At 35.6% G+C, this 14,130-nt stretch overlaps 1 protein-coding gene across 4 annotated transcripts in view; it reads right to left on the bottom strand.

The window, feature by feature from the left end:
• Positions 1-14,130, bottom strand: part of LOC145935822 (uncharacterized) — an 86,374-nt gene that overhangs the window by 53,984 nt on the left and 18,260 nt on the right. For 2 of the 4 annotated variants that reach the window (XR_014425287.1, XR_014425285.1), the window contains exons 5-8: positions 10,842-10,944; positions 10,574-10,760; positions 6,503-6,584; positions 5,373-5,748 (exon numbers count right to left, since the gene is read on the bottom strand). Coding sequence is in view for 1 of the 4 variants with exons in the window: in XM_083037455.1 (XP_082893581.1) it covers positions 5,602-5,748; positions 6,503-6,584; positions 10,574-10,760; positions 10,842-10,944 (519 nt within the window). In the remaining 3 variants the exon portion in view is untranslated. Of the gene's footprint in view, positions 1-4,558; positions 5,749-6,502; positions 6,585-10,573; positions 10,761-10,841; positions 10,945-14,130 lie in introns of those variants that run through there. The other 2 variants (XR_014425286.1, XM_083037455.1) reach the window with 2 other exon arrangements.

Raw genomic sequence — 14,130 nt, 5'->3', positions numbered from 1 at the left:
GCGAGCCTCTATTTTGTCTGCCCTAATCTTATCTAACGTATTGGAGAACGTATTATTATACGTAATGAATATCTGTCGCATATATAACACGGTGTGTCTGTGATGTTTTAATATTATTTATTACTTATTGATACATCATAAACAAAACTTCTGTCACAATATGTGACAGATGCATTCTATGTTTTTGCGCTCTCTGTGTGACGTAATAGAAATGAATTACTCTACTAGCGAATTTTGTTCAGTTCTACTGTATATTATTATCTAACGTACTGAAAAATTCCTTAGGAAAATTAGAGCAGAGATCCTCTGTTTGCAAATAATGAAACTAAAACTTTTAAATAGAAAACCATTAAAAGCCAACGAAAATTATGGTAATAATACACGTGTCTACTCTCTACTACTTTTAATGCATAATAAATTGTATGACAAAGAACTAACGTAATAGAATTAATATAAACTAACAACAGTTTTTTTTTTTTTAAGTAAATTATTTGCACGTGAGGGAGAATGAAATAATAATGAAAAGTTATATCATAATTGAGTCGAGCACCATCTGCGCATAATAATACCTTCATCACTGTACACAGTAGTAAAGATGTAGCATTAAACCGACTCTCTCAATATCGCGCAATATCGTAGGACTATTGCAACAATTTTTTTAACGTTATATTTCTCATCGACAATTTTTTCGAAGGATGTTTTATGAACGAGATATACTTTCTGCTATATATTACTCAAACATTACATACATGTAGTACGTTACATGTATGTGCGTATACGCGATAAAAAAAAGATACGTTTAGCGGAAATTTCATTGGATGAAACTCATCGAGATAAGCTGCCACAATAACATCCTATAGTTTGTTTCATTAAATAAAATCCGATGTGCTTCGTACACGATATGCGCACGATTCACATTTCACGGTTTATACTATTAAAACACAGCGCCGACTGCTGCTGGAGGCCACTTTATCGAGTAAAGTCACTACAGCAGCTTTTACAGGAATTACTCACTGAATCGCAGCGAAGGGCGCTTCAACGTAAGTAAACTGTACACAATGGATTCATCGCGGTATAGCTAAAATCCTAACACTGTACTCGCGACGCTTCATCGAATTAATCTTAGTCTACCAGCTTTTACCGTGATCGTGGAAATCGTGAAAAATGATGCTATTTATTTCGTTTAAGACGAGATCTATCAGACAAAACGCTTCGGAGTTTAGCTCGAACCAATATATGTATGCAGGGAAGATTTTCATTCATCATCTCGTGTAGTTGAAGATAATTGACGAAGAGATTTGGTTTGAATAATTGAAAACATTAAATTGTAATAACTTTTATAAAAAAAAAATTCGGATTATCTGTTATTTTTTATAGCATGACGTGACTCTTTTATGCGAAAAATCGATGTTTAACAGAATTGAAATTGCAAATGCAATCAGCAGAAGGAATTAGTGCATAAAAGTATAGAATATGTATGTTTGTGTGTGTGTGTATATCTCTATGTAGACCGTATAAAGGGCGTACCGTGACGAAGAGACGATCTCGACTCATATTCCGTACATTTGCCGAATAAATTACGCGATTTCTAATTAAATATAACTCAAGTGCCTATTAGAGTTGGCTCGTTAATCAACCCTTTACATAAGTGACATTCTTCCCATGGATCCATCCCTTTCATGCGATTGCTCAACGTACCGTGCACATATATCTCATTTACATAAAATATAACTTTCACTTCTCCGTACAATCAAACATACGCGATTCATTATAATTAATCCTGCGTATTAATATTAATGATCAGACGCACATCAAATATCACGCACACATACAGTCGAATATTGACCGAAAAAAAATATTTCTCAAAACACCCGTTTAACCGTTCTCGAAAATAAATAATATTCAATATTATTAGACTATTGTATTTTCCATGCGTGTAAAGTGTTCCGTAAGCTCGCGGAACAAAATTCAGAATGTATTCTGCTTTCGCGATAAATATTTTATGAATATTATCCGATCGATTCCAATCTACAATATTGCAATAATTGCAATATTGTAATAATCGCGACCGATCGGACAATAACAATCCGCGATATTACGAAAAGCAATTATACAGAGTGTTTCTTAATACGGAAAAGGTGTGAACTCAGTGCACTTTGGTGCGAATTTTATTCCTGCTTCAAAGCTATTCTAAATAAATTTCTATAATTGTAAAATACTTTTCACGCGCTAAGAAAAAACTTTTGCAGCTATATTTAATCAACAATTGTTGACGTGAGAAATACGTTTTTTTCAATGTCATGTTTTTAATTTATTATTACGATTGCAACGGAATATTCATTATTTTTCGATATCTCTCGACACCTTTAATCAGAAGCTTTTTTTCTTCAGCGATCGCGGTATTAAAGGATTACTAGTCTCGATATTTCCTCGTAATTTGCCCGAGGACTTCCTTCACGACGAGATAGGTGGAGGAGGGAACGAGGGGGGAAATCACCGTGCAACCAATTTTCATAGAGCGCGACTCCGGGACGAGCTGCGTATCTCATTGCAGGTAAGCGGATGACCTAATTTCGTAACAATGCATCCCGCCAGCGAGCATTTGGCGTACATTGCGCGAACGAGACGCGAGCGCAAACAAACACGGTCCGGGTTGAGAAAATGGAGATGGAGGAGGTGGGGAGGCCGCCGTTTTATCGCCGAGCTGCAGTAGATATGCGAATATTCTGGGGGTGGGGGTAGAAAGAAGGGAGGAAATTCCGCAATTTAGTGGGGTACATTTATGAGCGCTACCGGTTATTTATATTTACACGTTAAATGCGAAGGAAAATCGCCCGCGAGAATTTTATTCCTCTCGAATATAATTCACTTCGCGCTCCCTCGTTTGCGTTCAATCTATTGGAATACGAGCGCTCTCAATCAGCTGTCTCGTCAAACAAGAGACTTCTACGAAGAAGTCGCGTAAATTACGAAGCACGCGAAGAGACGATAACAAAGTACCAACGACGTGATTTTAATTTACGAAACTACTCCCGCGGGAATATGCTCGTCCGAAAATAAAGCGCACTGCTCCCAAGTGAAATAGCGTCTCCGGGAAGTGAATATGCATTTATGTTTGCCTAGGAAGGTCCACCGAAGGCTTAATTCGTTCCCGACGACGAGGGAACGAGAAGAAGGGTCAGAGAGAAAGAGGGCGAGAGAAATCCTCCCTGTCCCCCGAAGGGGATGAAAGGGAGGAACCGGTACACACAACGCGCGGTTTTACGCGCTCGCGTGAGTCGAAATTCATGCGGCGCGCAGGAACTGATATTTCCCAGAAAATGAATCACCCTTATACAAGCGGACCGACACACCGCGGTAACAGCGGCACAATAGTCAGACAATAGCAAAAGCGCGAGTTGGTTTGGTAGCTAGCGAAAAGGGATGGATACAGGACAAAGAGAGAAAGAGAGAGAGAGAGAGTAGGAAGGGAAGGAATAGCGGAAGGGTGGATGGAGGGATCGAGAGATGCGCGCACGACGAAGGTAGGAAGATTTCGTGGGTCGTTTCTCTCTCCGTGAGCCGAGAGAGAGAGTGGATAGGTGACGAAGGGAGCAAAGGGACTGTCGGGAACGGAGGAAGGATGGGAAAACTGAAACTACGCTCTCTCCAGACGGAAACAGGATGAAGGTGCGCCTTTCCGCGTACAAACCGCGCCGAGCCGCACCGTCAAACAGCAGCCGCGCAAATTAAATAACCCACATCCATTAAAGGCGTTGCCGTTACTCTTCCGGCTTCGTACCCCGGTTACCGAGCACTTGATGTCTAATTAACGTGTTACACAAATCGGCTGATAAAACCGCGTCGCGTAGCGCGGTTTGATAATTTACGATTTCGCGACCGAGAGTCGCGATGCTATTCGCGTCTAACGGAATGGATGAACGGAGATCTCATTCAGTAGTAAAGAAGACTTTAATCAGTTTATGCTGACAGTAAACTAGATTTGCTCTGACAATTCTGAAATAATGCTTACATGTCGCGAAAGATATTTTTGCCATTGACTTTTATATCGAAATAATTCAGATATAAGTAAATAATAAGTGTTCTACTGTTTTCGAAAGACTCACATCTCTGCTGTGAAAATAGTTTTAATGCATTTGTAATTCAAAGAATATCTTATGGAGTGTTAATGTGCCAAAAGAGATAAAAAATGAGACATTCTAGAAATTGATTTGGATCAATCATTTCGAAGCAGTGCATAAAATATATATATAAGCTCAGTTTCGAAAAGAGCGAACTATATAAAATCAATATTTCGCATCATATTAAATTCACGGTGCAAAATATGATTTGCATTGCTTTATAAGAAGTGATTCATTTAATAACGTCAAAGTAATTAAACAGGGATGTGTACGATCAAACAATAAATTATTAAATGCTTGTCAATAAATAGTTAATTGCTTAATGTAAAATTACAATATTAGAGACTCTTTAAATGTGCTATTTTAAATTATTAAAAATAGACACACTTTAAATATAGATTCATATAGTATACGTTAAAACATTTTAAAATCCCTTATGTGTATATAATATTTAGCTCTAAAATTAAAAAATTCTGATATTGTTTTGTTTATCATTTGCGGGAGTATGCAAAATAAAGTTTAAATTACATGGACTTTCTTTAGAAATAAGGCACAAAAAAGTGAAGCGGAAAATATATATCGAGACGACACGATGACTGATGAGAAACGTTTCTTTTCACGACGCGTTATATCACATGTACCTATACGTGCATATATTCAAATGTGATCGTTCCTTGGTGTTCATGAAATTTAAAACCTATCGACCCGTATAGCAACTAGGTTCTCACGAGATTGCTCCTTTGAGGCCTGGTCAATCGCGGCGTCACTCATGGCCCTGGTTTATCAAGCTGCCCTTCACTCACTCTTGCAAGGCTTTCATGAAATTTAATGGGTTATCCGATATACTCTTCATTTTTTCATGTCAAGTCGGTTCACGAGAAACAAAGAACGCCGATGCTAAACGTGTTTTTAATCCTAATTTTCCGCCCCATTCTCATATAATCTTTCACTGCCTCTTTCATTCAATTTCATTCCGGATATATTTTTAGTCACACGGTGTAGTTAATAAATATTAACAACGTTGGAAAATACTCCCAATTATACGCTCACGAGCGTTTTTAATTGACGTAACACGAAATAAGTGTGTCGCCTTTAATTCAATTTAAGAACGTCATTCATAATGTTTTATAATACATCGTTCATCGGATGAATAGCTTATTCCGAGAACGATATGATTTCAATCGTTCGTTGAAATATTATTAGGACAAATAGAGCACCTATATTTTATTTAAATGAATTATGTTACAGTACCTGAATGAACAGCTCACATACGGGATGATGTTTTTACGTCTACTTCTGCACATCTACTTCGGAGAGAATGAAGAACTGTTTATGCCTAGCTACCATCTCTTACGGCTGATCTTGTATTCGCGTCATCGGTATCTAATAGCCATCTTATTCGTTTCGTATAATAAAATGCAGCATTACAGAGACGAAGACTTCGCTTTAGCACTGAAGGCGAAACGCTTTACGAGAAAATTCAATAGATAGCCGAGCGATGGAGGATGTTATAGAGATTGTTCCGCTGGGCGTGATCTATGGGGGCACCGTGACCCGGTCTACCCCATAGTCTTTTCCAAGTATCGAAGTGCCTGCGACAACTCTCCTGTTCGAATCGTCGTTCCTCCTGAAACAAAATCGAGGTACAAAATGATTTGTAATTTTAGACAAGACTAAACGAGAAGGAAATATATTCATGCAAATATAGCCAAATATAATCAAACGACAGGATGTAATGTTCTCATTTTGTAAAATTGGTGATGAATGTTTAAAGGAAATAATATTTTGAGCATCGCGCACAAGAAAATTGATAATATACTAAAAAGTATTTATAACAAGATGATTTTGTTTTAAATACTACTTTTATTATAAAAAAAATTTATTTAATTTAGTATTTATATTTTTGCGACTTCTATAACTATTATCTCAATATTATTTCATAATTAATCTATAATCTTCTACATTTTTATTTGTACTGAATTGAAAAATTTTTAAATCAATTACTAATGACGTTATCTTACACAAATTGTCTTTTATATAAATATATCTTGTACTTTCTTCTACTTATTGATTTTTACATATTATTACACTCGCCGCTACAACGAATCTTTCCCGCGAAATAGAATCAATTTAGAAGCGGAGCAAAGAGCTTTTGGATCGATTTAGTCTCGTTTTTATTTTCGGTCCACTTTGGAGTTAGCAAATTTGATCCTTATGGCTCGTTTGGTTTTATTCCATCCGTAGAATTCGTAGCGCTCGCGTAGCCAATTCGATTCAATAACAGACGATCCGGCGAGATTGGCGAGAGATCGACACAATTAATCCTGTTCTGAATTAGCGTTTCGACGTTGTGCAATCATCATCGATCATGCGGCACTTACCATCGCCCTGTCCCGTTTACATCGTATCTGCTCGGCGAGATCCGCGATGTGTTCCCGATTGCCAACACCGAGTGCGCGAAGCCTGTAAAAGAAAGGGAGAGATGCTCTCGTCAGCTTTCATATCCTTTCTTTGATGGACTCTCTCCGCCTCCGCGGAAATGACGAGGCCACATGCGTCGAAGCGCGGATTATATACGGGAAATAAAGATTCGAGGGGAGTAACGCTATCTGGAGTATCGAGCGAATCGTATCGGATTTCCTCGAGCGAACTATTTAATATCGGTAAAGGTAAAGACGGAATAACGAAATGAATGACTGACGGAGGTCTTTGTATGTGTGTGCGAATAGACAGATTCAATATCGGATATTGAATATTTCAGTTTAGTTAAAAATACTTTTATAATTCACAATCCGAAAGGAGAAGTGTGTAAAATTTACAGCAAAAGTTGACAAAAATCATATATAAATAAATCATACATAAGGTATATAAATTTATATATTTTTAAAAATACTTATATATGTATATTAATGCAAATTTAATTTAGCTTTTATTTTTATCAGCCAGCTTGTGCTCATATAATTTCTCTATTTTTTTTTGTTGTTTTTTTTTCCTCTGAAGAAGAGTTTCTCTGTTTTTTCGATTCTATCATTCTCCAGTAATACAATAAAAATGGTATAAATGAAATGAGTAATTGGCATAAATTTTATTCTCACCGTCGCGAACTGTAAATATTGCAAGTGATTAAAACTGGCGAGAGCGAAACTATTCGTCTCTCTGCACGTTTCAATATTAGAACGCTAAATTAAGTCGACTCGCTAACGGGAGGTGTGAAAGAAAGAGCTTTTCGCTCGAATGGTTCCAGTTACCAATATTTTCGATGCCGCTCTGAATAATCTTTAACGACTCTGTGCTAATAACTGCAAATACCTCGCATAGCGGCGTTTGAAAAAAAAGCACATATGCAAATCGATCGCTCTATATCGATCTTCGTTGATCACCAAATTAAATACTTGCTCGCGTGCTACTTCGTCGTAAAAACAAAAACAAATTAAAATAAAAATAAAATAAAATCGCACAAAAAAAGAGATGAATAATGCACTCCAGGCTTATATACCGTCGTGTTTTTTCTCCCGCAGGTTATCACCGCACACAGTAATCGAGATGATTAATTACTACAGGCAACACGCAGCGTTTGGATGCTGGTGGCCGATGCTACGTTATAAACAACGCGACACCTCCTTCCTTCGCAACTTTCATACACTATTCTATTAAACGTTATCAAAGTGTCTCGTTACATGTCAGATTGATGCTTCTGTCCGTGACCAGCGTTGCGACCGTTTACATGCAGGACATTATCGAGCAATTAATCGATATTATGCTATCGAATGTAAAGTCAAAGAAGAGAGTTATAGTCATTGCTTCATCAGCTTAATTGCAAGCTTGGAATAAAAATACCCTTTTAAGAGAAAAAGTAATCATTCAAATCATAATATTTCAATCTCGTATCATATAGGTATCTAACTTAAAATTGCGCTACGCTGCACGTATGAAAATGTATTATTTGTAATTTACACATTTGGTAGTTTTAAATTCTCATTCTTCTGTGTACAATGTATATTTAATTTCCAGCTAAAAAGTGAAATATTAATATTTTTATATAATAATTGCAATTGGTATACATATATATGTTTTCAAAACAATTTATATATTTATATTTATTATATTTTTTATATTATATATATTTTATTCAAAAATAGAAAGTAAGATATATCATATCATATAAACAAAATTTTATTTTGGTTATTTAAACATGTTTTAAACGTTTAAATTCAATGTTTAAATTTAAAAATTTTTCAGAAATAAACTTAAATAAATTATAAATAAATTTCTTGAGAAACAAAAGATTGACATTTTGATTCTTTCTCGAGAAATTCTAGAACAAGAGTATTCGTAAAACGTCGACCTGTAATAATATATTTATGCAGGAGGTTTATGTAAGAGTCCTCTCTCAATCGAGCATTTTTTTAGAGAGAGTATTTTTCATTCTCTCCAAGAAAATGTATTCTCCATAAAAAAAAAATATTCTTTTACGACGATGACGAGGGAAAATTACGCTGATGAATATTTAGAGCGACGTTAGCGCACAAGGGAGGAAAATGAAGGAGGTGAGATTGAGCAGAAACGGACAGGTGAAATGGTCGAGGTCGAGTGCATCCAGGTCAATTGGTTGATTACCTGTAATGTAGTTACATCCCTCGAGTGTCGTATCACTACTAACCAATTCTACAGTTACTATCGTGTTTCGTCAGGTTAACCATACTTGCGAGATACAAGTGAAAAATTAATTGTACACATATATACACACGCATACATACATACATCATACATACATATACACCGATATTATCTAACATTGATTTTATATTAACACTAGAACAACACAAGCGCGCACTACGCGCGCGCCATTCTTCGATTTTATATAAAAAAGAGTTTGTTTAAACTTGATTAATATTTTTTGACAGAAATCAGCTGATTAAAGCGTTAATTTGTTAATTAAATTTTTTAAAAATAGTATGTAATAAAAATTATAAAATAATAATGTTTTAAATAAAATGTTATAGTACTTTAAACTCGATTATAATATTTTCTGACAAAAATCAGCTGATAACTAAATGCAAAATGGTGACATAAAATAATGTAGTAAATGTAAGTAGTATAGGTCAATGAAAGTAGTATAGATCGATGAAAGTAATATAAGTCAATAAAAATACTATCAATCAATAAATATAATAATAAATAATAAGCAATATTAATTAATTTGGACATTATGAATTAAAAAGTTAAATGTCAAATGGTGACATAAAATAATGTAGTAAATGTAAGTAGTATAGGTCAATGAAAGTAGTGTTTTCGATGAAAGTAATATAAGTCAATAAAAATACTATCAATCAATAAATATAATAATAAATAATAAGCAATATTAATATTAATTTGGACATCTTGAATTAAAAAGTTAAATGCAAAATAGTGACATAAAATAATGTAGTAAATGTAAGTAGTATAGATCAATGAAAGTAGTGTAGATCGATGAAAGTAATATAAGTCAATAAAAATACTATCCTTAAAATATTATGCTTTTTTTAGAATATTAACAAAAGATGAGTTATGAAGTTTCATCTTTTTGACATATGTTTTTAAGTATGAAAACTTTTATGTAGAATTGTTAAAATTAAAAAAAAAGAAGTACGTCAAGAATTGCAAGAAAGAGGAAAAATAAAAAGCGGAGAAAATATCAAGAAAAGCAACCATAAATGTATGCTTTGAAATATAAAGCAGAAAATCAACGTCGCAAAGATGCATATATAGATATTTTAAATATACATGCACAGATGGTGCATATATATTTAAAATACATATATATAATATAATATAACACTATATATTAATATACAAAAAATGTATATGTGTATGTTCGATTTATGGAACAACATTTAGAAAAATTATTAATAGCAATTTTAATATTCTGATATAAATATATCTTTCTACTGAAGGAACACGAGACACTAAATGCTTTAACTATTCTCAATGAGTGATTAATAATACATTTTCATCGAGGAAATTATGGGACAATATTAAGTGCTTTTAATATCAATTAGAAAATGAATATAAACGTGATTACAACTACTTATCTATCTAACTATTTATGTATCTACACCATAGATACAATTTATCGATTATTATTCTCTTCTCAACGCATATCATCTTCAACATTTACAGTTTCACGTTCGCGTGATATGAACGCGGTTGGAGTAGGTATATTATATAACATATTACACCCGAATGTATTAATATAAAAGCGTAAGCAAATAGTACACATTTGATTAATACTAACAATTGTATTTAAATATTAAGCGGGATTAAAAAGAAGGGACTTGATACAAAGATCTTAAAATCTGGAATTTTTCCGTTTTATGCAAGTTTAGAAATGTCATTCTACAGACAATCAACGATCAATCATTTCGAATAAACACGCCAATGTTCAAACAATCATTGTAAATATTCGTACTTACGACTCTATCGTGTATCCCGGACGAGTGGCATCCGTGACAAGGTAGCGTGTGGTTTGCGGATGCGATTGATAACGTCTACTGGTTAACAAAGGTACCAATTCGACACCGCCCGTGAGCTCGTACACCTGAACCTCCTCATTGTAGAGATTCCTCGAGTCCTGCAACGGTTGTGTTTCCGATGCGATACCTGTGAAGCAAAAGACCGATCCGGAAACGAGATTCAAGCATCAGTACCGGAGAGAAGCAAGTAGCAATATCTGCTATTTACCTGGCATCGCCCTGTCATCGTAGAATTTATTCATGTCCGCAACAGCCAGAGGATTCTTGTTCCTGTTGTATAGTTTGTCGATTATCGAATTGCTCGTCCAACCCTGGAAGGAAGTTGAACTACTGATTTTAAATGTTTTTCTTTCTTTCTCTTTTTTATTCCGTTGATTATGTTTAATTCTATTCAACGCAGCAATTTGATATTTACTTTTTATTTTAAACGATTGTATTTATCCTTTGGCAATTATTCAGATAAATTTATGTTCCGTTTTATTTAATTAAAAGTATCAAAATATTGTTTCACATAAATCTCAATGAGATTTAATATACATGTCTCTTGCATGAGTAAAAAGACATTAATAGCATTTTATAAAATTATATGATACGAAACAAATTCTCTCTCTAAATATAATATTTTTACAAGGTAAAATAGCCGTTTGAAATGTTATATGTCTATTCTTACTCAAGATGACTTTTTTCTCTCTATTTCTTTTCAGTCTTCGAAAATCTCTCTTACGAATAATCATTTGTACTAGAAACTTTTATTTCAAAATACTCTTGGCAAAATATAATTGGCCAAGAGTAAACTCGATACATCAGAAATACAGAATGTATAAGGAAAATATAAAATCGAATCAAAATATAGGACGCTTCATTCGCTGACAGATCCGGCGCTTCGTAATTAGTAGTATACCAGCGGTTTGATCCGACGTGAGCCAAGTCGCGCATTCATTCATCAAAGTCGGTCTCGTTAGCCGACTAGTTACAACGAAGCTCCCTGGCTTATTATAAGGAAAAAAAAAACGACGCTATAAATTTGCCCACCATAAATCCATACCCGCGGACAGATACACGGCTATGATGAGGAGACAGAAAGAGAGATAGGCGCGCATCGAGAGGAAAGTATACGAATATAGAGATCTCTGACCCGACCTAATCCCTCGGGATAAACATAGTGCGCGAAGGAGCTTGTGCGTAATAAGAAGGTAACTTATCTAAAGTGCGGGACGCGCTAATAAATTTCAGTTTAAACTTTCCGGTCGTGCGCTTAGGAAGGCGCCCGGAGGATCGTTCAATTAACCCGGTAACGCGTCGCGGTTACGTGTGGAGAAGCGGTTAATTAAAAATTAAGAGTCGCATACACTCTTCCTAGCGAAGGCATCTGGAGGACGCGTCAGAAACTTCGGAAAGTTGAAAGAGAGAAAGAGAGAGAGAGAACCTAAAAAAAGAGAGAAAAATTAAAAAAACAAAAAAAAACCAGTTCCATTATAAAGATAAAATTATCACGCCATGAGTGACCGACTTTTGATATATATTTTTGTTATATTGTGGACTTTCGCAGGCAGATTTATATTTGCGAAACGAATGAATTATTGTACAGCCGATTGCATTTAATTGATAACGCCGCGCTTTCGTATCAAATGGAGCACGAGCACGATCGTGTTCCGCTTCGCGAGATAAATCCACGGTTGGAAAAGTCGCTGCAGCTATCGATTCGCGGCGCTCGCGCGATTTCCACGAATTACACAACTTTGACTATGCAGCGCGCGCGTCATTATTGCAAAAACTTATAACGATTTCTACAAATCACCCGCTACAGTCCTATGGAACGAAGAAACTTTAGATTTATGCGTGTACATTACATGCAGCGAGGAGTATTTAGCCGCTTCGCGCGCTATAATTTCCTACAAAGATATACTCGAAATTATACATCAATTTTGGGGAGCGCAATTTCGATTAACTTACTCGATTCTCTGTGTTCGGGCGCGTTCGTAATTTCCGTTTCACGCGTTATCGTGCGCGCACTAAGATAGTTAATTAAACTTATATGAGATGTAGATTCGCCAATATAATATCACGAACGACACTGATAACATTTCGACAAATGCGGCGCGATTACGAAAATTACATATGCGATATGTCGAAAGCCAATCTCTTCGATAAATTTATATTCAAGCGGAATTATCAATCCCCAAAACCGACTGGTATATAATTCCAAAGGCTTCCACACATATCTGAAATGCTGTTTATATTATACTAATTACTCGTGGAAATAATCGCCGCCGCATTCAGTGATTAGACTCGGATAATCGGAATACTTATATGTATACGCGCGCGGTCTGACCGAATAATTGAAAGATACAGCATGACGTTTCTACGATGCTCTTTGGAAAAAAAAAATAGAGAGACGGAAAAGCGCGGAATAATCTCCCCGTGAATTTTATACCAGCATAAAATCTTTTTTTCTCTTCATCCACCGCACTCAGATTACCCGCATCCGTCATGCGATATATAAATAAATACGTGACTCCGCTCCCCGCGCGTCGGCCAATTTATTACATTTACCGTCATGCATGTAAAAAAAATCCACGAACCATATAATTCGGCGACGCTCTATCCCCCGCAAGAGAGATTTGGACACAATTTAATTTCTTAGCAAAAGCCCGCGCGTCTCACCCTTCATTTTTACGTATCTTCTTCCGCGATATCTCTTTACGCGGTTAAATTGCAGCGCGCAAAAAAAATTTACCGGCCGCGATTTACTCTCGCGCGTTCCACCTCTGGATTAATTACGCAGCAATTCAGCGTAAAGTTAGATAACTTTTCCGTTTTAACGAGTGCATACATCGAACACAACGAGGTATCGCGCCCGCTTTTGTTCTCTCACATAAATTTATATCGCGCACTCGTTCATGGGGTTTTTCGTGCCTCTCGTATCGCCTTTCCCCCATTACTCACTTTGCCCAACGGATTGATACTTTTTCATTCTTGATGACATAAAGAATCAATAATTTTTCTGCCAGGTAAAATTATTTACCTGGTGCGTACGTGATCCAGAGGATGAAAACAGATCACGACCGAATGAAGGAAATTATTGACGAGTGTTTGGTGCAACAGCGCGCTAAATTCTTCATCCATGAATGTCACAATCTCTTTTTCGCGTATAATCGTAAAAAAGGTGTACGTACACGATTATACAAATTTGACATAATAAGCGTATCTGACCGTACGTGACCGCCAACAATTTAAATAATTTTCTTTTTTTCTATTTTTACAGAAAAATGTGTGTCGCGATATAAATAATTTTAGAACCATGAGAGAGAAAAAGTAATTTGGGATTTGAGCTAATGAACTAAGCTGCAACGCTCTGCAAATAAACGGATAAGAACTCCTCCTTCGACTACTTTTAGATGAATTTTAAAAGAATCTTGATCTGAGACTGAAATTTTTTTTTATATTAATAGTATGAAAACCCTTTGCAAAGAAATATAACTCTAATTAAACTTGGC

Source organism: Prenolepis imparis, unplaced genomic scaffold (genome assembly GCF_030444845.1).
Source record: "Prenolepis imparis isolate NDT839.2.m4 unplaced genomic scaffold, iyPreImpa1.0 SCAF_1, whole genome shotgun sequence".
NCBI classification, from domain to species: domain Eukaryota; kingdom Metazoa; phylum Arthropoda; class Insecta; order Hymenoptera; family Formicidae; genus Prenolepis; species Prenolepis imparis.
Note: the sequence above shows the minus strand (reverse complement) of the source record. Positions and strands in the feature narration are given on the sequence as shown.